At 42.6% G+C, this 27,382-nt stretch overlaps 1 protein-coding gene across 2 annotated transcripts in view; it reads right to left on the bottom strand.

Annotated features, from left to right (window-relative positions):
* Positions 1 to 5,279: 5,279 nt before the first annotated feature.
* The window catches only part of GRB10 (growth factor receptor bound protein 10), a 187,643-nt gene continuing 165,540 nt past the window's right edge, over positions 5,280 to 27,382 (bottom strand). For both annotated transcript variants that reach the window (XM_090049654.1, XM_090049655.1), the window contains 7 exons: positions 25,817 to 25,915; positions 17,087 to 17,164; positions 16,031 to 16,147; positions 15,129 to 15,195; positions 12,931 to 13,018; positions 9,701 to 9,794; positions 5,280 to 8,475 (listed from right to left, as the gene is read on the bottom strand). In XM_090049654.1, coding sequence (XP_089905780.1) covers positions 8,329 to 8,475; positions 9,701 to 9,794; positions 12,931 to 13,018; positions 15,129 to 15,195; positions 16,031 to 16,147; positions 17,087 to 17,164; positions 25,817 to 25,915 — 690 coding nt within the window. In that variant the 3' untranslated portion in view covers positions 5,280 to 8,328. The remainder of the gene's footprint in view (positions 8,476 to 9,700; positions 9,795 to 12,930; positions 13,019 to 15,128; positions 15,196 to 16,030; positions 16,148 to 17,086; positions 17,165 to 25,816; positions 25,916 to 27,382) is intronic.

The raw sequence follows: 27,382 nt of genomic DNA, 5'->3' as shown, positions 1-27,382 counted from the left end.
GGTGACTTCAGGCAAAAAACCCTAGAGTAAAGAAAACAGATGACTGGGAGGGGAAAAGAAAGTGTTGCAAGGCGGCTTGTTAGTCACTGCCTGGTGTCTGATGATGAACCACCTTTTCTGGTAAAAGCATCTGTCAGGATCTAAAAGTGATGAGCAATAAAGCAAAATTTTTTCTGGTTAAAAAATTTATACTGGATGCATTTCACAGTCATTTATTTGAAGGGTTCAGAGGTGACTAATTCAAGTGCCTAATGAAAGGTCCATCGCCCCTGGGTAGTTATGTAGCTGTATTAGACTTCCAACTTGTAATTAAAGTGTGCTCAAAGTTAAGGCCGGGCTGCATAGTATTTAGATTACAGGAGCAACTCATATTAATACAGTGTGGGAATGCAGCCGTTTTCTTTAACTGCTGATCCATCTGGAAAAGCTTCCAAGATGTTAGACAAATAATGCCTGAGACATAAATCAGTTGGACATTAGTGTGTCAAATGACACACTCTGAAACTAAACTTGCAGTACACATGTTCCCCCAAACAACTTTTCTGGTTTAAATGGAATTTTAATAGGACGTACCTCAGGGTGGGTTTGGATCCCATTTTGAAAATAATTTTCAGATCTAGGGGCTGCATTTACTATTAAACACTCAATTACCCTCTTCTAACAAGATGATGTGTAAACACTGATCATTTGTGATCAAAGTTGCAGGGTACAAAAAAGCCAGAAAGATATTACCCAACATCAGGCATATTAGCATCTGTTCAACATCCAGTTTCAGTTTGTCATGCCACATTCTTTATTCTAAGCACACTATGAAAACATCAGACAATTCACTTAGTACTTTATTCCCTGTAAGAAGAGCTTTCTATATGACTGTTACGACCAGGCTCCTACATGCGAGGAGCCTGCTTCAACATGCTGGAAGTCTAGCGCATCAGGGCAGACTTGATTAATCAAGTCTGCTGGAGCACGGACATTAATGCGCTGACAAAGTGATGGCAGTGTGCTTTGAAATAAAACACATCCAGTGAGCTTTAGTTCAAAGTGCATCACAACCATTTTTTCAGTACAGGGACACAGGGCAATACTCATAAACATGACGCGTGAGCACTTTTAATTAGCACGGTGCCGCATTGGAATCACATATAAAAAATGCCCTCTGATTGCAGAAGATGAGTTTTGAAATCCATATTGAATTTCTGGGCTTCCTTTGTGTTTGTGAAAAAATAGCATCCTACAAACATTTATGTAAAGAAAATCAGGCTGCATCTCATTCACATGAATGGAAGTAGAAGTTGCTGTTGTTGGCTTAGAAACAGTATTTAAAGGCCTATTTTTTGGGGAGTTAGCTTATAGGTATACATATATACATATAAGAGGTCAAGATAGGCAGCAGGGGTTAAATGGATTTCTAAAGAGGTTGGGAGACGCACACACACAGCTTCTCATGGCCCCGAAAGCTAATGGGCTATCTAGCACAACAAGGCCAATGGATGGACACAGTCTGAGAATTAGAAGGGCATCCCATAATATGAGATCATGGCCTTCAGAGCAGTCAGGTTGCCTAACACAACAAGGACACACAGCCTGGGAACCAAAGAAGGATGTACCATACTGTCCCATAACACAAAATAGGTGACACCAGCAACAAGGCTTCAAAGAGCAGGGGGGCCCAAGTCCCAGTTCGTGGGGAACAGACTAAACTAGGAGAAGGCCCAGAAGGCTCCATGGGTGCGTGACCACAGACAGCCAGCCAACCAGAGACAGCCATGGATGAAGAGTCATCAGGAGTCAAAGGGGAAGGAGAATACAAAAGCAGAGACTTGAGAGTAACAAAGGGTCCCCCTCCCTTTGTCCCATCCCTCTCTGTCCCTTTGCCCATCCTTCCCTCCCTGTCCCTCCTTCTCTTCCTTGACAGGGGTTCCCATCCCCATCCCCTGGAAAGGGTCCCTGAGGCCACCATGGACCAAGGGCATACCAGCAGCCCATCTCATGCACCCCACCGGACGGGGGCTGTGGGCCTTGGCATCCCACCTCCAGACTGCCGACATCTAAGAGAAAAAGCCTCAGAGTGGAGCCTGCATCCCGGCCAGATGTACTTTGACTCTGATGACAGCCCTAGGATTGGTAGATATAGAATTGTTTGTATTGTTGCTTTTTGTTTTTACTCTGTATCAATAAATTCACCTATTATCAACCGGCAGGTGTTGTGGTCAGTCTGAGGGTTGTGCACACCCAGAACAAAGGTATAGGTGCTGGGTCCAAATCCAGTGTCAACAGCTGTGGTTACACATATTACAATGGATTGCAAAATCTTGACCTCTGAGCTCCTACTTAAGAGATGCTGTTTTTCAGAACAAGTTCACATTTCTTGAAACTTACAGAAAAAAGGCTCAAGCCACCCAGTATTTATTCTTCCATCTAAAGAAATGGATTAATGCTGAAACAAGCCAAATAACTGCTAAAAAGAACACGAAGTCAAGCACCAGTGTAAAATTTGACACTTTTTAAAATCGAAGGTATGGCTCTGATCCGGAGTCCAGAGTTGAATGGGATACATTTGTTGCTGCTGTAGAGTGATAAGCAAAGACAGGGACAAGATCACATCCAACAAATGTGAATGATTTCCAAACCTCTACAGTCCTATTTCGCACGAGGAATTAAAAGCTAAAGTAAGACATGTCCTGCACTTTGAGCAGCAAGCAGGGGTGTCAAACTTGCTTGGTCAAATCCAGACAGTGGGGCTTCCTGTGGGATTGGACAACCCGTGATTGGCAATGTCAAACTGAAACCACAATTTAGATGGATGCTAATGTGCCTGATGTTGGGTAATATTTTTCTGGCTTTTTTGTATCCCTGCAGCTCCCAGAGCCACTGGTTTCACTGCAGCTCCAACACTTAGGGAGTCAACACCACTGCTGCCCCTCTTCCCCTTTTCCTCTGCAACCAATTTGCAGAGTTATTAACAGGGGCAACTAGAAACCCACAGTTCGGTCGTGGGTAAGAAGAATGGGGGGAGGCAAATGGTTTTAACTACCTAGGTTCCAGAACCACAGCTCCAGCAGCTGAAGAGTATCAACACTGCTTCTGCAAGGACTCTGGCAGCTGCGACAATGATACTCACAAGCCAAATCTGACATGTGGAGGGTCACAACAGGTATTAATCAAGGTCCAAGGCTTCAGGCCAAGGGCTGAGGTAGTATTGTGGTGAGAGGAAGGTAGATCAGAGCCAAGAGGTACAAACAGATCTTGGGTAGGGACTATTCTGAGTCAGCTAGAGCAAACAGGAGCACAGCAGGAACAAAGGTCCAAGGAGTACACATGCAAGGACTATTGCTGGGACAAGTTCCATAGGGAATGGAAGGAGTTTCACAGTCCTCCTGTCAGGTGCCTGCAGTTCTCCCTGGTCACTTGACTTCTCATTATGGGAGGAACCAGGCTGGGCTGGGGCTGGTGTCTGATCAGTTCTGCGGTGGCACTGAGGACCTAGCCTCCATCTGCAACCCAGCCATCCTGGATTTGAATCCTTATGGTCCTAATACTCTGGGCTAGAAAGAGTGTAACCCCTTTTGCATTAGTCAAGCAAGAACTTAACAGGCAGATTAGGCCTGTTTCTAGTGACCCTCAGCTGAATTTTGTGAGATGAAGGGTACACATTGTCATTCTACTTGTGAGTTTTTAAATGAACAGTTGGCAAAGGCCTGGCCTTGCTTAGTTGGCCAGATCTATTTCTGATTCATCATTTAGAGAAGGCCACCTACAGCCTATGGTAAACCATTACAAAATGCAATGCCTGCCATGCTTAAACACATTAAAACAGCAAATACCAGAGCAGAGGATCATTCTACGCAGGGAAAGGTGTTAGCTGCCCTAATATGGCTAAAGTTGAACTTTGGTAATTACACTATCAACATTCCCATCATAAAATCTACTTGCATGTTCTTCTGGATTGGGAAATCCTCTTCCATTATGTGCTACTTGGTTGTGTAGGGGCAAATACCATATTTACCCAAATCTAAGATAACCCTGAATTTAAGATGACCCCCCAAATAATTAGATACTAGACATAGAAAATTATAAATTTGTTTTAACTTTGCATGTCTGAAATCTAGTTACTTGAGTTCTTAAATTTATCCCTTCCACCCCTGCCACAGGGAAAATAGTGACAGGGAAATCAATGGCTGCCCTGCCCCCTTTTGCCACTGGCCTCCTGTGCCTGCCCCCCTGCCAGCCATCCTCCCTGAGTGCCTTTCCCCCTCCTACCACTTGCCCCCTGCTTGTGCCTGCCCCCCCGCCCCCGCTAAATTTTACAGGTGCTTTTGTTCGGTCTCCACTGGAAGCATGAAACATCTGTTTGGGCCAGGCAGTAGTAGTGGCTCTAGGGGCATCCACCAGCCCCAGCTGGGGTCAGGACTGGAGCAGCTCTCCCTGCCATTCTGCATGCCCATTCCACTAGTCTTATAGTTGAATAAATATGGCAGCCATTACACCAGTAGTGGTAAAAGTGATCTAAATGTGTAGTTATATCATACAATTGATAAAGCTGAAGTAGTTTGGGATCTTCTCAGACAAAAGTAAAAAATAAACATCACTTTAATTAGAAATTCTCCAGACACTAGATTTTAACCTGCCTGATCACTATTTAGCAGGAATAGCAGCTAAGAAAATGAACACTGTTAACATGAATGAAAATTCAGTTATGCATGGAAAGATATTGGGTGGTGCCTGAAGAGCTATCAGGCATATGTTGTATTAAAGCAACAGCTAAGAAGATGAGACAAATTGGTACTAGCACCAAGCTAAGACACCAGTGAATTGGGCAGAACACTGGGAAAATACAGACTAAATAGTGAAGCAACTGAAATGTATAAAACAAAGGGCATGGAAGGTCCAAAATATAGAAAAAAGGACCAAAGTAATGGGATGGTCAAGAACTTTGAGTTATTAACAGGGTACAAGAAGCAGAAAGGAAGATGAACGAGACTGAAGAGGCTGAGTGACTTCTGTAGTGAGAAGCCATATTAAGAGGATCCTCAACTGCTCTCTGTTGCAGGAAGAAGGTGCAACATTGTTGGTTTGAAGGGACTGACATCAACTCTTGGACAAATGGACCCAATGGAAATTGTCAGGCACAGCAGCCAAGCAAAGTGACTTGTGGATGTGATTTCCCTTCGAGTCTTAAGGAGATCTTTAATTGATAATCCAGCCGAAACTGTTAGAATCAAGGCATTTCAAAAACAAAAAAGAGGGGGTGGGGAAGACATGAGGGCCAACGTAAAATGAACAGCATTGTATTAATGTTTATTTCTAATTACAAGAAACAGAATATCAGTCCCTTATTTGTACAAAAATACCTGAAAGATTACAATTAGGTTCACAAGCCAAAAAGCTATTTACAGTATGAAGCAAAGCATACTGAATAAAGGTTTTGTCTCTTAAGTTAATACCTTTTGCATTCCCTGAAAACTTTAACTTTATTCCATTTTACAGTCACTAAATCTTGCATTGTGACAATATAATTTACGATAAGCAAGTCTTGCCACTGGAAAGGTGCATTGATTGGTCAAACTGTCAGGTATTTAGTGCAGAAAAGATAAGACAAAACATCTAAACTGAGGCACGTGTTTCTTCAAGATTAATTAACAAATAAAAGTTTTTGTACTTTAACACCTATCGTAACATAACTTAACTAGTAACTTTATTACCAAAATGGTTTGGCATTTTCCTTCTCAACATATTCAAGATTGCTACATGAAGTATTTATTTAGAAAATAAAATCACAGGCAAAAAAGATAAAAATTCAACAGGCTCCAAAACAACCCTGAGCATCCCCCTTTACATTCATGTCATTTAAATACAAAAATAAGAGTCAAATGTCCTTCAGTCCTTGGTATTCGGAGCTGGCAGCCAGCTGAATCTGCTGGAAAATTGTTAGGGTGGCACTGACCACTTTCCAGCAAAAAGAAGAAAAAGCAGTAACCTGCTCAAGTAAGATTTTTGCCACTTTGAAGGTGGTCACTTCCTCAAAACAGTTCACTTTAGCTGGGAAAGGTACAAAATACTAAGTCAGCCATCTACATACAAAATTATGATTCATATCCCAACTTCTCAATTTAAATAAAAAGCAAGTTTTATAAATATGAAACACTGCACATTCTAACTGCCTATGCGAAAATGCATGGATTGAATTAAACTAAACTATGTAAACAGGAAAGAAATTTTTAACTACAGCATAAATGGTCTTATTAAAAACTGGTAATGTAATCAACACAAGTGTCTTTTTCATCTAAAAGGGGCCAACAGAGGCATGCAGAGTGAAGTCTGAGACTTAAGTTAGCTTAATTTCAAGGCTTGAAAATACATTTTAACTGACTAAAAAGCAGGAACACTCAATTCAGTATGTACACTTAAAAAGGCTTTTTACTAAAAAAAAATCAAGTTTCTTCATTCTTATACGTAGACATTACATGGAAAAATACTAAATGTGTTCTGTAAACTAAAATACAGTGTTTCTATACCATTGACAAGAGAGAGACAGCTGATATGGTTGACTCAGGCAGGTTATAGTTTGTCTTAAGCTATTTTCAACACTACGTGAAGACCTAAGGGCATAAGATTGTTTCTTCTTTAGCTTTTCAGGTGGCTAGGATTTCAGACTCAGTGGCAAATATTAGTTAGGATGAACTAGTCATAAACTAGGCTGTAGAAATTGTTCAGTGTCTTCAGAGGACCGCTCTGTTTAGCATACTATTCTGAAAGTTCCCAGGGTGAACACTTCTTGATATGGATAAAACTGCATTGGGTATTTGAAAATAAAGTTAATTTCTACCTACTGATCATCTTGCTGAAAGTGACAATGATATATACATTTATGGCAGTTCAATGAGAATATTTGTTCAGTACCTACCCTGAATTTAATCCTGGTTTACCATCAGAAGGAAGAAAGTGTTATTGTGTAAACATTAAATAACTGATTTAAATATTAACAATAAAGTAGTTCTGATGGTATGCCAGCCTTAAGCAGGATAAATACCTGTGTACAATAGAAATCAGTATGGATTAGTGTGCATTTCATAAACATTAGTTGTCACCTTGATGGAGGATATTGCCAGCACTAAAATCAGAAATACCAGTCATAATCAAATGAGTTTCCAATCCCAGTTTGTACTTGTTTCTCACCATGTAAACTTTCACATGATCCTACAGAAAGGAAAAGGGGTACAGTTCTTTTCGAGTTCTATTCCCCAGAACAGCTTTATCATCGTTACTGTAGGTTTGCTATGAGAAAAGACAGCTCTTTGAAACAGTCCAAAAATTCAAGGAGATATAAAGCTAAAAAACACTGATCTTTTGTCATACTAAGTAGATTATCAGCGTAAGTATTGTTCACACAAAAACAGCTGGTTCCAAAATACAAGTGTGGTCATTCAGCCCAATTCTATTTAATAACAGTAAATATCCCTAGGAAAACAAAGTCAATAGGCTGAAAAACAAACAAACCACCACATCAATAATAAAAAGGTTCAACATTTGTGCATAGAGTCTGACTAACACAGTCTTTGCATGACTGGGTACCACTAATATGCCATAAACATAACTACAGCCAATTATACTAAAAGTCAACAGTTCTAAGAGTACATATGGTGGTATGTTCTTTTAGAACTGTATCCATATACCTTTTTCAAAAGGCATCTGCAGGTGACAACCTCAGATTTCCAGAGAAGTTTTGACACACACACACACACACACACACACAGGTGCGCACACACACACACACACACACACACACACACTTCTGGGTTTTCTTCTAGATCCTTTTTAGGCTGAAGCGTTCCATACATGTTAGGGTTTAGATTAATACCCAACTCCTGCATGAATTTAAAAGCCACATCAGCTCCTAATATAGGCTGCATACAATATTCGAAACAAAGTAGGAGTGCAAAAAAAGTGATCAATACAAAAAGTAAACACACTAGTCTTAATTGTCAAGATTATTCCAGGGCAAGAGTTCTTTTCAAAGATTTCTCTTCACAACTTGTTTGTTAAGTGGCCCAGCCAAGATAGCTTCCAGTTTTGTTACAAATTTGCTAATGATTTTTTCATACCCTCCCCCCACATTTTTGGGATGCTGGGACACTCAGCAGCAATCACTCTTAGGTGTTGGACAAACCAGTAATCTTGGTCTGTTGGCACCAACTGAATCCAATCCCTTTCAGAGTCCCAAGGTGCATAATATTTTTACCAACTTACAAAATTGCCAATTCCCCAGTGTCAACTTTCTCTTACAATTCTTCTAGCAAATCCAGTCTTCAGTGAGGGTCAGATTTGACGTCATAAGGCCACTCGGATGCAGTGGTGTTTGAGTTTGCAGGGCAAGACTCCTTTGTTTAGTTGGTAGAACTCGACAAGCTGAATTAGATCAGTGAATTTGGTATTCCCATCATCGAGGCTGAAAAATATTTGTCCATCGTCCTCACACTAGGGAAATAAAATGTCCTTTCCCAGTTAGGCAGCACCTTGGAATTTCCAAGACCAGCAATAAATTAAGATTCTAGACGTCTGATTTTACAATTCCATAGGATAAAGAATAAAGTACACATTAAAACTCTTCAGTGTGGAACTTTTGGGGGGACACCTTTTCATGTTTAGTTAAAAACTTAATAGCATCTCAAAATAAAATATTCCTCAAGCTCACCGTCAGCATATCAGTGTAATATAGGGTCATCTGGCTGCATAGCTTAATGTGTTCCTAGAGATGCAAAGTACCAAATTCCTGCTTATCTGCAAACCCCCAAAGCTCCACTACTAGGAACCAGAGTGCAACAACAACTATTTGGGTGAAGATTTTGCTTGCTTGTTTTCCATCCAGTGGACAGGTGTGGAATCACACTTAAGTGATGGAATGGATCCAACACTGATTGAGCTTCCTGGCCCTCTCCACTATGGAGCAAGTTTCTTTGGAGAGCCCGTCTGCTTAACAGGTTAGTAGTACCAGCAAAACAAGAGAAGCATTCCTGTTGCGACTCCCACACTATCAGAGACATGTTCACAAATTCAAGTTGCTTTGGTTGAGTGGCCTGAAGAGAAGCTATTAATGGTCTGATTGCCCAAAATGCTGAGTGAGTACCTATGTCTTTCACTGAAAGGAATGAGCTGTAATCCCAGTTCAAATTTTTTTTTAATAAGAGTAAAGGCACTCTGGGGAATGAAGTCTGTATAAGTCTTTAATTACAGCTCTTCATGAGGTAAAGCAAGAATTCTCCTCAAAGACTTGTTAGCTGGTCAGTGTATTGGGAAGACAACAGCAGGGAAGACCACAAAAGCCATTTGAGTGGCTAAAAGGTATTTGGTATTTACTTTGTCTAAACATTCAGGGCTAATTGTCTGGATTGACTAATCTCATTAATGGGTTCTAGTGTGATAGAGACCACTGCAACTATTTCTTGTAATCTTAAAGAGCTGCAAAGGTCATAGTTCTTTATGTTGCTTCTCTACCTTGACTCGAATATTTCCTCCAGCAGCCCGGGCAATAATTGTAAAGGGCATAATTAAAGAGGCATGGAGAAATGCTGAGAAATCTCTTTATTTTTAATGTTAGCATCAATATTTTACTGCACTGGTGCTTTATTTTTGTAAAATAATTATTTTTTTACATCTTGACATCCCCCCCAACTTTGTTTTAATGTGGAAAGTACATACTTACCGGTAAGATTTGAAAATGCTTAATTTTTTGATGGTGACACAGTGTTAGTACAAATGTCTTTGGGTTGCTTTGGCTGTCCCGGAGGAGAAATAGCCTAGGAAAGAACAGATATTGCTATTATTTATAGACAAAAACAAATGGTACAATCTATAATTTCCCTTCTACTTGAGGGGAAAAGGGTGGCTGCAAAAAGATTTATTCACATTAAACTTCATGAAAGCCATCTCAAAATGTGATCCACAAATTGGGCAGTTGCCTAACCCAGTTAAATTGGCCAATAACATTCCATATTTTTGCACCTACTACCCCCCATATGACACATCTTGTTTTAAGAAAACAGAATGAAGATTTTTTTTTTCTATTCTTCCCTGCCACAGCCTGGGCACACCACAGCTGAATACTCCTGGGCTGCCACGCTGGTCAAAAATTGCTGCCAATTCACTTAATTCAGCTGGGTTAAAGCTTGAGCTGCACAGGTATCAAGAAAAACTGCAAATCAGCTTAGTGTTATTCAGCTGAGTGAAGCAGTTACACCCCAAGGTGAAAAACTGGCCACTGCAGGTCTTTTTGCTGCTGCCCAGACTGGCTCATTACTTGAGCTCCGAGTACCCTGATCCTTTGTTTTCTCCAGAGCCCGCATCCCTATGTTGCCCCTACCCCGGCTGCCAGCTGTCCAGGTGCTACCTAAGCTGTGAAAAGGATTGGGTCCCTCAGAGCTCAGGTGGTGCCCAGTCAGTGGCAGCTCAGCCAGTAGTGACGTGGAGGCCAGATCTAGAGAAAGAGAGCCCCTCAGAGCCAGACAGTGGTCAGTGGCTATCAGTGGCATACAAGGTTTGCTGCAGGCTGGTCATGTACCACATGAGTTCCAAGGGGCCTGATTCTTTTTTTTCTCTCCAGAGTTTGCTCCCCTGTTCTGCCGCCAGCAGGAGAAGCAAGCCAGTCTGGGCAGTTGCAGGAGGCACTGTGACCATTGGGCAGGAAAATACTTGGGCTAGATACCATGAACATGCAAGCTACCATCAAACTTAAGAAATAGTCAAGTATATTCCTGGTAGGGCTGTGTAAAATGGCTGTGTTTCATTTCCATTTTGGATTCAGCTGTTTTGGAGGGACAGTGATTCATTTTGAATCACTGTTTCTATTTTGATTCGGTCCCCATGGCTGCCCTGCTCGGCCCCATCCCCTGTCCGGCCCCAGGCTCCTGGCACTTTAAAAAGAGGGATGATGGGCTGTGCCAGACTATTCCCGGGAGGTGCCTCCGAAACATTTTGGATGGTTTCATTTTGTTTCGTAGATGTTTCAGAGCCTTCTGTTTTGTTGTGGATTCAGTGTTTTGGGTATACACTCTGGCACCTTATAAGCTTATATTGTGATTTTTTACTCCACACAGATGGAGTAATGTCCCCCTCTTCCTACAGCACCTCTGTAAGCCTAGATGTCTGCTACAATGTAAGAACACTCATGCTGTCCAAAGAGAAATGAACACTCTATCAGTGATAATACCCCTGGAGAAGAGAATTTCTTATGCATCTTCACCTAGATAGCAAACTTCCCCTCAGGTACATCTAAATGTGCACTAATGTGCCATATTTACGGTGCATTAAGTTTAGTACCTGTAATAACAGGCACTAACTTAACGCACTGTAATTGGCACTACTACGCAGTAGTGCCAATGCATGTTTTACATGACACTTGTGCACAGTAGACTAATTCTACAGCACATTAGCAACGGCTTTTGCCATGATGCGCTAACACACAACGGAATTGGTCTACTGCATTTTTAGTGTCTTGTGTAGACAAGCCCAGTGTATACTTCACTGCACGTGGTATCGGCACACCAGAGTCAGCTTTAAACCAGTTGCTCTACATACTACTCAAAGGACAGCCGAAGTACCACACAGCCCTTTAAGGGCTTTTAAAAACTGCTCAAGATGATAGGCAGAAAAACGGGAGGCTCACTTGTACTGAGCTCTGAGCTGGTAGTTTAAAGCTAGATTGGGTAGGTCTACATGAGCAGCAGTGCAAACACACTCTTAGTTACAATCAGAAGAGACGGCCAAGCACCAGAAACATCAACTGAGCATTTTATTGGTCTTCTGGGCCTGATCTGAGCCATTAGAAAAGACCTCCAGTTCTTTTCTTAGGGTGACTTTCTATTTCCTGTCATTCACATTTAAGAATCAAAGTCAAACACCAGAGACCAGACTTAACTCCCCCAGATCTCTAGGCATGTAGAACCCACAACACTGGGGTAATAGGTCAGTTTGGAGAACCATGTTGCTACAAGACCTCCCCTTCGCAGTTGAAGCAGTTGCTTTCATGTTGAGTGGGCTGTGAAGCATGTAAGTGTCACTCTTGCAACATTTAATTCCATTCCATATAAAAACTCAAGAGGAACTGCTATCATGTTCCCAAGAGAAAGCAACCTGCACCAAAGTTCAACAGTGTAAAGTTGGCCAAGGAAGTAAAAGCTAAATTTCCCAAACATAGCGTACTACCAGTGAGCCATAAATGAAGCACTCTAGCAAAACTTTCAGAAATATACAATAAGGATCATAAAACATCTAAGCTTTGACTGTAACCTGAGAAACTGGCCTGGACGCTCCAACTAGATCCTAAAGGTGGGCAGGGAAACCTACTGAGTACAACTGCTACAGCAAGAAAACAATGGAAACTTAAACATGCTCCTGGAACTGTAAAGAACTAGAACCCCAGCTACAGGCATTTTTAAAGGGTTCATTCAGCCATGTTTGTCCCTTTTTGCTGAAGAAAAGAAATAATCAGGGAAAGCCAATACCTCCTTTAATACAAATAAGGGGAATGAAGTTAAATGCTTCTCTTGTGCCAACTCTGTTTGCTAGTATTTCAATGTAGAACTCTACTAGGAAAATTAAGATTTGGAGGAAGAAATATATATTTACTTCTTTGTTACAGGTTATTCTCAGCCCTTAACATTCTTCCCAAAACCTAACTTTACATGTACACTTAATATATTACTTTGGGGACTGAAGCTCTGAGCCCAGCACTTATGTGACTGGTCCTACTGAAGCCTTTGAAGAGGACAAACAGATTACTCACAAGAAATGATCTATCTGCATCTACAATCTAAGTGCCCAATCCCAAAAATTATTTAGGACAGGAGTTGTAATCTTCAATGAGTTTGCACAGTGCCTGTCATAACAAGCTTGTGGAACAACTGTAAATAAGACATACTAGAGAATAATGCTCACCCATCCACAAGCCCTTGTTGTTTAATAATCCTGTGAGATTCTTCTCGAGAGATTCTTCCATGAAACCAGTGCTGTGTCTTATGGATAACTGATGGGGAAACAGAGTTAAAAAAGGTTAACAGCAGTCAGATGTACAATGTATGTTTCTCTAGACATAACAACATCATCATATTTTTTACTGGCATGTTTTAGAGATATAACTTAAGTTTTATTAGAGAAGAGAAAATATCTGCCAAGACATGAAAAAAATTGGTAAAAAGTGACAGCATATTCAGGATCCTTTATAGATCCTTCAAGACACTAGTGCCTACAGATGGTAAAATTGTAGGCAAGAGTAGGTATTCAGTTATATTAAAACAGAGGTTTTCATAGCTTTCCAAAAAAACTCAGCCCTGGGGCTAAAAACTTAAGTTATGTCAGGATTGACAAAGAAGGCAACGAAAGTTTGAACTCAACTCATTAGCCATTTGAATTAGAACAGAATGAAAACCATCTCCCTCAGTTCTTCATAACTAGAGATGCCTCCAAATATTTTTCCTCCATAAAAATAATAAAAAATTAGGGCAAAGATATGGTAAACCATAGCAACAGAGAAAGCCCCCCACGTCCCGCCCTTACCTCACTGCCATTAAACTTTAAAAAGCCTACAAAAAGCTAACATTAAATAAAGGATTTTTACCTTCAGTTCCAGAAATTCAAGGAAGTTAAAAGCATAATACTGTTGCAGTATTGTTTTAAAAAAAAGGATATACAACTTTTTTCATAAAAACCAAATGTCACATCATTTTAAAATTACAATATGAAGACATTGGGAAAATCCTGTTGTTAAGATTTACAGATTATAAATCAATGACCATCACAAGTGACTGACTGCTTGCTTTTAAATTGTGGAAACATGAATTGAGTCCAGTTCATACAATTTAAGATTGGAACCAAAATTTGAGTGATGTTTTAAAAGTTTCTGTGAATGACATCAATTTTTTGTCTCTAGCCTCTTGAATATATTTAATAGCTTCTACTTTACCAAGTAAGTTCCTGGGTACCCTGACATTAGATATGGATACAATTTCACCCCAAGTTCAAACTTTTAAAGGTGTCTGAAATTAGAATCTGAGTTTTAAAGGCCTGGCTTCCACCCCTACACTACACTCATACATAGTGTTCCGCATTCTGATTTTTATTTAAAAAAATCTGGGAATGTTTTGGAGTTTATCTTTGAAACATAAAAACCAGGATGAAATCGGGGTAAAAGGAAGAAAAGGGGGGAAATCGATTTAAATGGGGGGGGGGGGAGGAGTAAGGCTGGCACTAGGGAAGGGGCGGCAGGAGGGGCACAGTGTAACCCCTCAGCTGCTCCTGGGGCTGCAGCAGGGAGCAAAGTGGGGAGAGCTGTCAGTGGGTGTAGGGCACAGCCCTTGTCACTATGGGCCCTCCAGGGGCTGCAGGCTGGAGGGCTGGTCTGGGCTCTTCCCGGGGGGTACGTGCCCCAGATCTGCACATCGGACAAGAGCAGATGGCCACCTGCCCCAAGCACAGGGAAGAGGCTGATGCCATCCATTCTGAGCACCCAGGGGAAGCACCCTGCCACTGGGAGCAGGGCCGGACTCTCCCGCCTGCACCCCCCAGAAGGGCTTGGGGCTCCCAGCTCCCAGGGCAGGGCCACAGCCAGAGCCGCTGGAGTGCATGTGGGACCTGCATGCCCTGGGAGTGATTTCTGTGACCCTGCCTGGAGCCAGAGCCAGAGCCAGGAGCCCCACACCTCCAGGTAGCAGCTCCAGCCACCCTCCCTGACCTCCACATGGCCATGGCCACCCCCTCACCTCCCCTGCTCCAACGGCGGCTGCTGCCACCACCACTCCCTCAACCCTGGCCAGAAACCTGTTTCTCAGGTAACTGAAACAGCATCACTTTTAGCTTACTGGCACCACCTGTTTTTTTAGTTCAAATCCTTGTTATCATTGATCCTTGGGGTCATTCCCCACTCATGCCGGTTAACAGGGATTTGAACTGAAAATCAGGCATAAATCAGTAAAAACCAAATGACTTTAAAAAAAAAAATATCAGGGAATTTATCAGTTGGGGGGGGTAAAAAAAATCGGTAAAAACTGAGAATGCAGAACATTATTTCATTTAACACCTTGCAACACCCACCTCTTTTCCCCCCTAACCCCGTTTCATTACTACATAACATAATTTACCTGTGCTCAGTGTGGAAGGATGGAGTGGACTTTGGCTACCTAAGATGTTCATTCTTGTGCTGCGTTTCTACAGAAGAAATGAGTTACCATTAAATATGGCACGAAACCTTGGCATTAGAGAATCAGAGCACATGCACACAGATTCAATATATAAGAAATAGAGATAGGGTAAATCTAATGCAAGGAAAAGAAAAAAAAAGAGATGCAGATCTGGGGAGGGAGGTGGTATTCTGTAAGCCATAGCACGTTTCTGGTGGCTTAATATAAAAGCCAGTTCTTAATGCCTGAAAGCTCAATGACAGAAAAAAAGCAAACAAAAACCTATCTGGTCTGCTTCTGCTCAATCAGAGAGCACTATGCACTCAGCAGAGCAGGGTGCATCTCCCAGACAGAAAGCACCACCTAGTGCTTCAGGTAATGACTTCAGGTCCCTAGCAGACGAGACTGTGGGAAAATCTGTACTGCAAGTGTCTGTCCACACAACACTACAAACAAGTTACATTGGTTTTCATTTCAAGAGGTCCTGACTCTTGTATATTCTGCAATTAAACTTACTGGGAGCAAGCCATTAGTCAGAGCCCCAGCCTCTTCCATGGGGGGAAGCATAAAATCTGACATATTCCTCCTCAGAGAGTGGTTTTGCAAACTGGCAGTAAAGTTCTGGTGAGTCTGCTCTCCCCCTCAACCTTCCTCTGGACACTAGTGAGGGACAGAGAAGCAGTGACAGAAGGTTGGTGTGAATGAGACAGGTTTGCTAAAGATTGAAACTGACTCTTTTAACTCTGCATGCTTGCAGCTTGAATGTTTCAAGTTGGAGCTAAGCTAGATTGCAACCACCCGCTGTACTAACTTCATAGTGCACTGTGTGTTCAAGTGGAAAACAAAGACGACAAAGCAGTTACCCTCCAAGCATGTCCTTCTTCTAAGGCGGCACACTGTGCTTCTGCAGGATTTTCAATAACTCTTCCTATTTGTCCCGAAAAATCCATTGCTACTAGCGAGTTTTCGGATACGCTTCTCTGAAAAAAGAATTTTCACTTGTTTCAAAATGGAGGGAAGGAGAAAGAGGGGGGAAAAAAGATGCAGCTTGAGAGCACCTGCCATCCAACTCCTGTCCCAGTTTCAAGAGGATGTTTTCACATTTAACAGTGCCCTATTTTAATTCCTGATTCTTTGCATGTCGAATATTTGTAATGAGGATCCAATATAATTGAGAGTAAGATCAAAGCCAAACCCCTCTTCAAATGCCTTATTCTCTTATCCTTTTATGCAAGTGCTTCCTCAGAAGGTCTAGCAATTCCATTCATAGTTAGCTATGGCCATGCACCTTCAGCTACCTTTTTTCAATTTAGAGTGAAGATTCTGATTTATGACCACAGCAGCAATGGGCTGTGTGGCACTACACACCATCAGCAACCGCCCAAGAAGTACACAGAGTCAAAAAATATGAAGCATTGTAATTTTGTCATTGGACAAAGCCATGAAGGTAAAATCATTCTTTTCTCTCTCAAAGCTATTATGACTAATGAGGAATTCAGTTTTACAGTAAAGAGAGGTGTGTACAAAACATCAGTTACAAAACAGGCATCTTGGAAGCGGGGGGGGAGACTGAAGAGGACTTATAGGGGGCGTTTTTAGTATTTTTCCTTTTCTTTCTTTCTTTCCTTGTTCCTCTTGCGCAACTGCAGTTCAGAATAGGAGTAACCGAAGTTGTTTAACAGACTGAAAAAGGATTGTGAGAAGCTGCAGATATATTTAAACATGTCTGGAAACTGGGAAACCTATGCCACAATGACCTTACAGAAAGGCAAAAACAATCTAAGTTTCTGCTTATGGATCTTGTGAGCAGTTCAGTGTTCTGGTTCTAAAAAGCAGACTTATAAAGTAAACTATGAGAAAGGTAATGGAGGGAAAGATGTCAAATAATCACATATCTGAAAGTAAACTTTGGGACTTACCACTGGAGTGGAGAAGTGTGGAATCAGAGCTTTTCTCTGCTGGGGGATTCTGTAGTTCTGATAGAGTAGCATTCCATACTAGAGATGGAGAGGAGAGGGAAAGAATATTCAGCCATGCATCCTTGTAGTGAAAACTATAGCTAGGATAAATGGCATTTGCTTTGGAGTAAGTGTTGTAAGGTACCTTCTTTGGAATTAGAAATGGCCCCAGAGCAATTGGATTAAATGAAATCAGCAGGGGGCAGAGATGGCACCAAACTATGCATGTTAAGTTTATTACAAGGGTATCACCTCCTTGTATGTATTGGCTACATTCCCATATAAATGAGGCAACCATATTTCTCAAAATGGACAAGCTGATGTGTTGGGAAGGGTTACCTAAATCTTTCCTTTTCAAAGGTCCTCTGGCATTCTGAAACATGCTCAGCTATCTCCAAACTCAGTCTCAGCTAAGTGTACTGGGGAGAAGGGTGGCAGAGTGGAGTATTCTGGAATGCTGGAGGACCCACTGCCCTCTATCACTCCCCCTGGCTGGAGAGAAGAGCTTTCTACAAATGGGACATAAGTGTTCATTTGAATAAAGCTGGTACACTTGGAACAGGTGTTTAGAACAGGACAGTTCCAGGAAAAAACGTGACATATGATCACCCTGCATATAAATCTTCATTTGTACAAATACAACCCAGACATATTCATACACAGAATCAGCTCCACATAGTAATGGTCATGCGCCAACACAAAGTAAAGTGTTATTTTATTACTGAAAGCAGCCCACCCAGACCATGAATTTTTGCTTAAGCCTTGGATTCCCTACTCAGAGCAGACCGTTGCTGCAATTCTAGGTAGAGGATATACTGACACAGATAGCAGAGGTGAATACCATCGATTTTGTGCCAAACGTTTGCAGCTACATAAAAAACTTCTGGAGTGGAAAGTTGACAGATTCAGTAGTTGGGAAGCAAATTGTTTTTAAACATATCAGTGAAATTGCTTCATTAATTTGAGCACAGGAAAAAACACATGCATACATTCTGAGGGGAAGGGGACAACTCATGGATGTTTCTTAAAATAGCTTTAGTTTGGTAGGCCATTATAAGTGGTGAAATTTGGTAAGATCTGCCTAAAGGCCCTACATGTCTTTGAGTAATCTGGCTATAATTTGTCCAGTTTGCAGAGATTTTTAAAAAGCACATGCAAAAGGATTTTGTAATAAGTTCCCTGAAGAGCCTGCTAGTGTTCTACTGGCACCATGCACATGGAGCTTGGCAGTGCCTAAGGAGCGTGTTGCATTTCCTTATGCTGAACAAGTGAGGTCAGGCTCAAGTGGAAGTTGGCCTCTTGTAAGGGAAATTCTGAGAATGCCAAGAGACAGAAGAGTTGGCAGCAATGCCCTTCCATCACCTCCCACCAAAATACGTTAGAGATATCTTTAAAAAACTTGTTTCAAAAAGTGAGTTCATTTTTGGGTGAAGATGTATCATTTCAAACTTTCTAGTTGAGTTTTAAACTTAACATTACCACTAACATAACTAAGGCCACTGACAGATATTAATTTAAAGGCTCAATGGGATCTTATCTCCAATCCCAACAATCATGCTTCCTGCCAGGCCATATGTGTATGGTGGGATGCATGATTTTGGGATCAGGGATTAGTTCCCAATAGCACCCTATTTGCCAGTGCAAAGGGATGCTGGGCTGGGATGCATGCACAGCAGCCAGCTGACTGCCACCTGTTTCCAGGACTGCAGTGGGGCTTGAACTGGACCTGGTGCAAGCCAAGGGAGCTAGCAACAATCAGCTGCATCATGAGATTGCCGGGATTGCACCATAACTGTCTGGAGTTTTGGTGCAGTCCTGACCTAGCTGATGATCAGCTACTTGGTTGGTTGTTGGCTGGCAGGGACCATACCAGAGTCAGTTGGAATCTGGTGCAGTCCCAGGTCTGGCCAGCAATCAGCTGATCTCAGCTGGCAGAGACTGCATGGGGGCTGGTTCAAGCCCCAGTGTGGTCCTGGATCCAGCCAGGACCCCAGTGTGTTCCTATCCCTGCCATACATTCAATTTAAGGTATGATGGAAACCAGGCACAAAATTATTATACATTTGTATTATAATTGTTGTATTACAAGACAGATTAACAAACTAACTGTGTCTTAAATGTAATGTCTGCTAGGGGCCTAAAATCCGTAACCTCGAAGTGTTAATTGCAGCAGGGATTCAGTTTCTTTAATCGTGGGATGTTGTTCTAAGAAAAAGGATTGCTAGGAAAGGCGGGATCCACCTGACAAAGAGGGAGAAGAGCATCTTTGCACACACGCTTGCTAACCTAGTGAGGAGGGGTTTAAAAGGCTCACTGGAGGGTAGAGAACAAATCCCTGATGTACGTGGGGAAGTGGGGGACCTGGAAGAAGCAGAAGCAGGAAGGGGCAACAGGGGAAGCCTCATTCTTCCTGAGAAAGTAAGGCAATTGGGTAGCCACCTCAGGTATGAATACACAAATGCATGGGGCCTTGGAAACACTCAGGAAGAACTGGACAACCTTGCACAGTCAAGGAAATACGTGGTGATCGGAATACCAGAGACATGGTGAGATAGTTCACGTGACTGGGTCACTGTCATGCATGGATACAAATTGTTGAGGAAGGACAGGCAAGGGAGAAGAGAAGGAGGAATTGCAATGCATGTAAAAGAGCTGAATAACTGCTCAGAGTTCCAGTATGAGACTGGAGATTGGCTGGTAGAAAGTATCTGAGTTAAGTTTAGAGGGGAGAGTAACAAGGGTAACATCATGGTGGGTGTTTCGTATAGACCACCAGACCAGGAGGATGAGGTACATGAGATGTTCTTCAGATAACTAGCCAAAGTGTCCAGATCACAGGCCCTAGTTCTCATGGGGGACTTCAAATCACCCTGACATCTGCTGGGAGGGCAATACAGTGGTGTGCTGGCAATCCAGGAAGTTTTTGGACATCACTGGAGACAACTTCCTGGTGCAAGTGTTGGAGAGGCCAACTAGGGGTCATGCTCTTCTTGAGCTACTGTTCCCAAGCAGGGAAGAACTGGTGGGGGATGTAGTAGTGGGTGGCAAGTTGGGCAGCTGTGACCACAAGATGACTGAGTTTAGGATCCTGACAAAAAGAAGAAAGGAGAGCAGCAGAGTGTGGAGCCTGGACTGCAGAAAAGCAGACTTCAACTCCCTCAGGAAACTGATGGGCAGGATCCCTTAGGAGGCCAGTCTGAGGGGGAAAGGAGTCCAGGAGAGCTGGTTGTATTTTAAAGAAACCTTGCTGAGGGCACAGGAACAAGCCATCCCAATGTGCAGGAAGAATAGCAAATGTGGCAAGCAACCAGCTTGGCTTAGCAAAGAACTCCTTGGGGAGCTCAAACACAAAAAGGAAGCTTATAAGAAGTGAAAGCTTGGACAAACAACTTGGGAGGAGTATAAGAATATTGCTCAGGCATTCAGGCATGAGATCAGGAAGGCCAAAGTGCAACTGGAGTTGCTCTAGCAAGGGATGTGAAGGGCAACGAAAAGGGTTTCTACAAGTATGTTAGCAACAAGAGGAAGGTCAAGGAAAGTATGGGTCCCTTACTGAAGAGGGGAGGCAATCTAGTGACAGATGATGAGGAAAAGGCTGAAGTACTCACTGCCTTTACCTTAGTTGTCACAGGCAAGGTCAGCTCCCAGACTACTGTACTGGGCAGCAGTTTGGGGAGAAGGTTTAGCAGTCCTCAGTGGTAAAAGAACAGGTTAGGGACTATTCAGAAAAACTGGAACTACACAAATTTGTGGGGCTGGATGCAATGCATCCTAGGCTGCTGAGGGAGTTGGCTGATGTGACTGCAGAGCCACTAGCCATCATTTTTGAAAACTTGTGGTGGTAGGGGGAGGTCCCGGATGATTGTAAAAGGGCTAATATACAGTCAGCACGGATTCACCAGGGGCAAATCATGCCTGAACAACCTAATTGCCTTCTATGATGAGATGACTGGCTCTGTGGATGCAGGCAAAGCAATGGACATAATATACCTGGACTTTAGCAAGGCTTTCTGGAGGAAAGTCTGAGGAAACTGCATTGATTTAGTTTGCAGAAGAGAAGACAGAGAGGAGATTTGATAACAGCCCTTTACTCCCTGAAAGGTGGTTTCAAAGAGGATGGAGCTAGACTGTTCTCAATGGTGACAGATGACAGAACAAGGACCAATGGTCTCAAGTTGCAGGAAGGGAGGTTTAGGTTGGATATTAGGAAAAACTCTGTCACTAGGAGGATGGTGAAGCAGTGGAACAAGTTACCTAGAAAGGTGGTAAAATCTCCATCCTTGGAGGTTTTTAAGGCCCGGCTTGACAAAGCCCTGGCTGAAATGATCTAGTTGGGGGTGGTCTTGCTTTGAGCAGGGGGTTGGACTAGATGACCTCCTGAGCTCTCTTCCAACCCTAAATTTTCTATGCTTCTGTGATACATGTTAATTCAACAAGTAGTATAGATCTACTGCACTGCTCTCTCTCCTTTGAAAGACACTGAAGTATAATGATGTTAAACAACAATCATGACAACACTGCTTATGCATTCAGGTATGACTGTAGACAGCAGCTGACATGATAAAATTGCTACAAGTTATGCAAACTGCTTTTTGAAAGGTCCAGTTATAAATGGTATATCATTTTGCAAACAAAGCACAGAGCCTGATCATGAAGTGCCACTTCACACAGCAAACAGAAAGAAGGGTGTGCAGTTAAGGTCAAGGCACCACCTAGACTGGAGTGCTCTGCAGTCTTTTTTTAAAAAATTTTTAAAACATGAACATACAGTACAGAAGAGACTTAATTTTATGCAACGTAGTGCATGGGAATCTTTGTAATATATATTTTGTTGCTGTACAGAATATGGGAAAGCCAATTCCTATAAAACAATCAGAATGCATGCTTACACCTAACCATGAAACAGCATTTCAGGGGTGACATGCCCTTCTTTCCTGGTTGTGTACGGTTTCTGATGATATGGCAATTTTGACTAAGTGGTCTCTATCCTTTATATGACATGTTAAGATTACAAGATTTATACAACATTCATAGATTAATATCCAAACTTAATAACCATTTGACTGCTTTAGACTAGCTGCATGGATTGATTTTAGATTGCCATTAAATGATCAATTGTGCAATTGTTCATAATGTGTTGCATTATCTGAAAAAAAAATCACACCGCAATCACAACCTAGACTCTCTTTGATTCTCCATTCATGGAGTAGGTGTCCACATTTTTCATGAAGTGTCTGGATGAGATTCAGGGAAGACCGAATCTTTCTCAGTGGGTCAAATCCTGGCTGGGGGATTATAGGTTTGCTAATGATGCATTTCTGTGGCAGGTTGGTATTTGTCTAGGCTTCCCCTCATTGTTCTTTGATGCTCTTGTTATCATCCTAGAGCTTTTTGGTACATTTCCAGAAGGGTTTTCTAGAAGACCCTGACTAAGTGGTGAAAATACCGTGTGTACAGGATGGATATGTAGCCCTGTGTGCATGGACAGCTATGTGCATGCACAGACTGGGAACAAACATATGCATTGGCAACAAGATGCGAAACAACAAGCCTGGTTGTCTTTTCCCCTGATGGCTGTGTGGCTAGGGCACTCACTTGGGAGGCCAGAGGACCTTGGTTCCCCCTCACCCAAAAGGGGTTTTAACTTGGGTTTTAACTGGGGTCTTTCTGACTTCACAGCACAGCAATCAACGGTAACATCCCAGGTCAGCCATTATCCAAGGTCTCCACTTGTGCTCCTTTGGAAGCTGAGACATTCACATAGACGCTGGAAAAAAGGAATGGAAGGTGCTGTGTGTAAGTTTTTGTCCCACTGGAAATAAGGCACCAGGTTAGAACCCAGGGCTCCTGCCCTTTTTGGCAGCGGTCACCACACTGAGCCACAGACTCTTTGGCTTGCTCCCTTGCTTCTGACTGTACACGTCTACATATGTTCCCTTTTGCGGCTGCCTGGAGGGGATGCAGTTTCAAAAGAGGTGCTGGAGAAAGGACCAGATAGTGGCCGACCTGGGTGTGGTGTTTGGCTGTTATGTTGGGAAGTCAAAGACATCTAGGTTCAAACCCCCTCTGGGTGAGAGGGGATTAAAACTCTGTTCCTTTCACTTGTCAGGAGAGTACCTTAGCTACTCAGCTATTTAGGGGCAAAACATGTGAGGTCCCTCCCCAGGTCTAGTTAAATAATAATTAGTTTTGATCAATTATATTTTCAGTTGTCTAAGGCTGCTACATGGCCAGAAGGGCCTGCATACGTCCCCATGGCGGCTACCGCACAAATCCAGCCTGTGTGCTGATGTAGTTATCCATATACACATGGCTATGAGGCCAACCTGAGTGTAAGCGGTGTCACTGACACTTAAAATGACCAAACCTGGCCACTTAGGGCCTTGTTACAGAAGAACACTGTCCTGCACCTCTACGATACACTCTCTCTCTCTGGGCAGACTGCTTAGACGAACAGCTCCATTTGCATAGCAATAATGGAACAAAGTTGAGATCCTCTATTTAGAAGTGCATCCGCTATTTAGAAAGCATTTACTTCCTAGCAAGCAATTTAAACAAGAAAACAGATAGCACCTGTAGAAGTTCAAGTTTCAGTATTTCAGTGAAATCTAACACTATTTAACATTGTCGTTTAGCTGATCAGAGTCCACTTCAGGAACTGGGAGTAGAATTATGATGGCAGATAATAAATGCTAATTCTACATAACTCACATATGCATTTTATAACTGAGATGCTTTTTTTTTTCTTGCATTGTGGACTGTACTTGTATTATGTCTAGTATACCTTGTATTATATTCATTTAAACAGAAAAAACGATTTTCTGTACTGGGGTTTACAGAGAATTGTTCTTAAAGATTAGTAAGTTAGATAAGTTGGCAAGCAGTCATATATGTTTGATTTGGAAGATGAGAGCTTAATGCTACTGCAGGACAGGCAATACTCAAAAAAGCTAGAGTTTTGTAGGCATAGGCCTAGAATAGCAAGGACTAAAAACTAGGGAGTCAAACTTTTGAAAGTAAATAAGTATGGGGAATAAAAGTTTGAACAATAAGGCAAATATCCCACAGAAAGCATCTCACTGACATACTTTTTGGTAAATTCCCTCCATTTCTCACAGGGGGGGGAGAGGTGGAAGGCATCTCTCCTTGATAGAAATGGACTACAAAGTTATAATGCTAATATAGCTATGATGATGGAATTTCCACTCTAGATTTACGCATCCCCACAACTACTAGAGTTGACCCCGAACTTCCTGTTCAATCTTAGGTATACAGGACATTGTCTATCCTCAGAACAGAATTCCCCCATCTTGGTGAATGTGCAAATAGGAGTCACTAAACACAGTAACTAGAAACATAGGAATGCATTCTCAGAGGGCACTGAAAAAGGCCCAAATTTCAGGTGGTGGGTTCCCAAGTTAACAACACTGGGTGTCCAAAAAGCCACTTGCTGGCTTTGGAAAATTTAAACCTAATAGAAAGATATAACAAACATGACATGTGGGTGGACTTGATGTCTTTCATGTCCATCCTCTGTTGTGGGAAATAGTCAACATGTGGTCTTAGCATATAGGGCAGGAGCAATGGCACAAATAGGAAAGGGAGGCATTCCATGGATAATACAGCCAAGACTCCTTTTCAGACAGTGGGGGCTCTAAGGAGTTTTGGAAAACTTTTAAATCAGACAGAAAAGAAAGCAGTCTTTGCTTCCCTGCTAGACCAGCATAGAGAATTCTTTCATATTAGACACCAAAATACACCTGCATCCATCAAAACTTCCACTTGAGAAGCCCCCAGTACAAGTTCCTTCCAAAGTATACTACAATATTGTACACATGCTTCTACCAGCTTAAAATCTCTCCCCCAGCTTTTTGCTATGTACCATCATGACCCAGCTAGTTACCGGATTTTTATTTATTTTTTAAAATAAAGAACAACAACACTACAAGAAAATGCCATAGGTTTAAACACACATATCTGCCTAAGGGAATTCAAAACAAAAACTATAGCAGACAGCCGCTGAAAAAGTGAATATTTTTTAAGCAGATTGTGCTGACATATTATGTTCAAAACAAACAACTGTGCTGCTTTTTGAGTTAAACTTATACTTCACGTGTTGCCTTACTGGGCTTATACTTTGTTCATATGTGCACTGAGAACAATGCAGTCTGTGATTACACTCAGGCTTATAATAGTCTGCCTGATAGTTTACCTCTGAAATGGAAGTTCCTGCTATAGAATGCAGTTGAACTCAAGGTACACAAGTTTTAAAGGAGCTTGGGAATGAATAAAGTAACCAACAGTAATTGAAAATATCCACTAGTATTCTGTGTACAATGCTGTAGAAAACACTAGATTATCAACACCTGCTGCTTCCTCGCTATGGACAGCAATAGTGCCCTGAAGCATACCACCCTGTTTTGTGTGTATTAGCTTCCAAAGTGAAAGCAGTATGACCACCTAAGGGCAGGTTTATGGGCAGGAAAGTTAACTGAATTGTATACCAGCAGAATTAATTAGTCTGCTTGCAGTGCTACACTTGGGTAGTTAACACTGCTTGCAGTTTTGGTAGCATGTATGAGGCGGCAAAGAATGCTTCCTCACAGTGTACCCAGATGTGGTAAGGCAGAGCTAAAACCTCATGTGAAATTGAAGGGCGAGGCCAACCACAGATCATGAGAAAGCGGGTACCTTGAGGAGTCTAAATGCTGTCATCCAACATGTCCTGCTCTGCTCATCTTCTGCACACAGCAATCTCAGCTCCTTAGGTTCATTTCTCACTCTGTTGGGCTACAAAACATCAAGTATTTTTAGTATCAGAACAACAGCGTTTGAAATAGACTTCTTAGTAAAGTGAAGCACAGGCAATATAAAAACACTGGATGTCTATCAAAACAACAGATTCAACCCCAGCATCCCACAATGCTCCTTCACTTTCCCTCCCTCACCCAGCTGCAGCCACGGCAGGAACAAGGGCTCTTCTGAGTGTTTCCGGGGTGGCTATGGCAGCTCTGTCCCTTGCCACCTCTACCGCCAGAATAGTGGTAAGAGCTGCTGATCACTGACAGCCATGCCTAAGAGAGCAGGCTGTCAGCGATTAGTATAGGCAACATGTGGGGGGGGGGCACAGGTGGGCATGTCCCCGTGCCCCCGAGATTGGCCACAGCTGAAGCCACCAGCAGCTTCTGTAGGCAGTCAACCTCCCTCCTGTTGATGCAGCCAGTGGTGGCTGCAGGTGGTCCATGCTCGCCATTACCAACACTGCAAACGGTGGCTGCGGGCAGTCCCTGCTCGCCACCTGCCACCCCCACCCTCGCTGCCAACACCACCGTGGCTACCTGCAGGTGCTCCCTGCTCAGCCCACCCTTGCTGCCGACATCACTAGGGCTGCCTGTGGGCAGTCCCCACTCACTACTGCCATGCCCTCACCACTGACTCCACTGCCTGCAGGTGGTCACCATGCCCCACCAGCCTCCAGAGGCATGCATTGTTCATGGTGATTATGCTCCCTGATAGGCTCCCAGTGGGAAGTTAAAAAGCAGCTTGCTAGCACCTCCAAGCTGCTCAGCACACCTCTGAGGTGACCTCGACCAATTCCCACCATGAGACAATGCCCTCACTTCCCCTCCTTAAACAGGTGATTGGTAGAACAGGGGGAGGGAGCATTTTCCCAGGGTGGGAATCCTCCCTGGATGTCTCTGGCAGTTCCTGCTTGTTAGCAGTTGCCAACTGACATTTGACATTCTTTACCCTTCCCAGATGAGATGGAAGACTATCAAGTAATGAGCTCCCTTAAGTGTAGGGGTGGCACAGGAACCAGCCCTCTAGTGCTTCCTGGCTGAAGAACTTGCCCTGGGGTTAGAGGAACATCTGTATAGTTTGGAAGCTGTACAATTTGGAAGCTGCTCTAAAGCTATTTTTCTACTGGAAGAAATTTCTTCTGGTAGAAATGAACATGTATGCAGCCATTGCTGCTTTCCAGCCAGCTCCACAGTGCTATATTTTTCTAGAATTATGAACATTCTCAGTGTTGAGACATTTTGGAGTACTGTAAAAGACAGCTTTGCCATGCTCTAGCAACATATAACACAGAACAACAGTACATTAAACCTCCCCATCCTTGAGGAAGAAGGTTGTTTTATTTGTTCCTAACTATATTGGAGATCACATGGCTTCTCCAAAGTCATCCAGGGAGTCTGCAGAACTGGATGTGGAGCTCTTGAACTTAGTCCTGGACCTTCCCCACATATCTTCCCT

Source organism: Crocodylus siamensis, chromosome 5 (assembly GCF_052110815.1).
Source record: "Crocodylus siamensis isolate JL-2025a chromosome 5, ASM5211081v1, whole genome shotgun sequence".
In the NCBI taxonomy this organism is placed as follows: Eukaryota; Metazoa; Chordata; order Crocodylia; family Crocodylidae; genus Crocodylus; species Crocodylus siamensis.
This window is presented reverse-complemented; position numbering and strand designations above follow the sequence as displayed.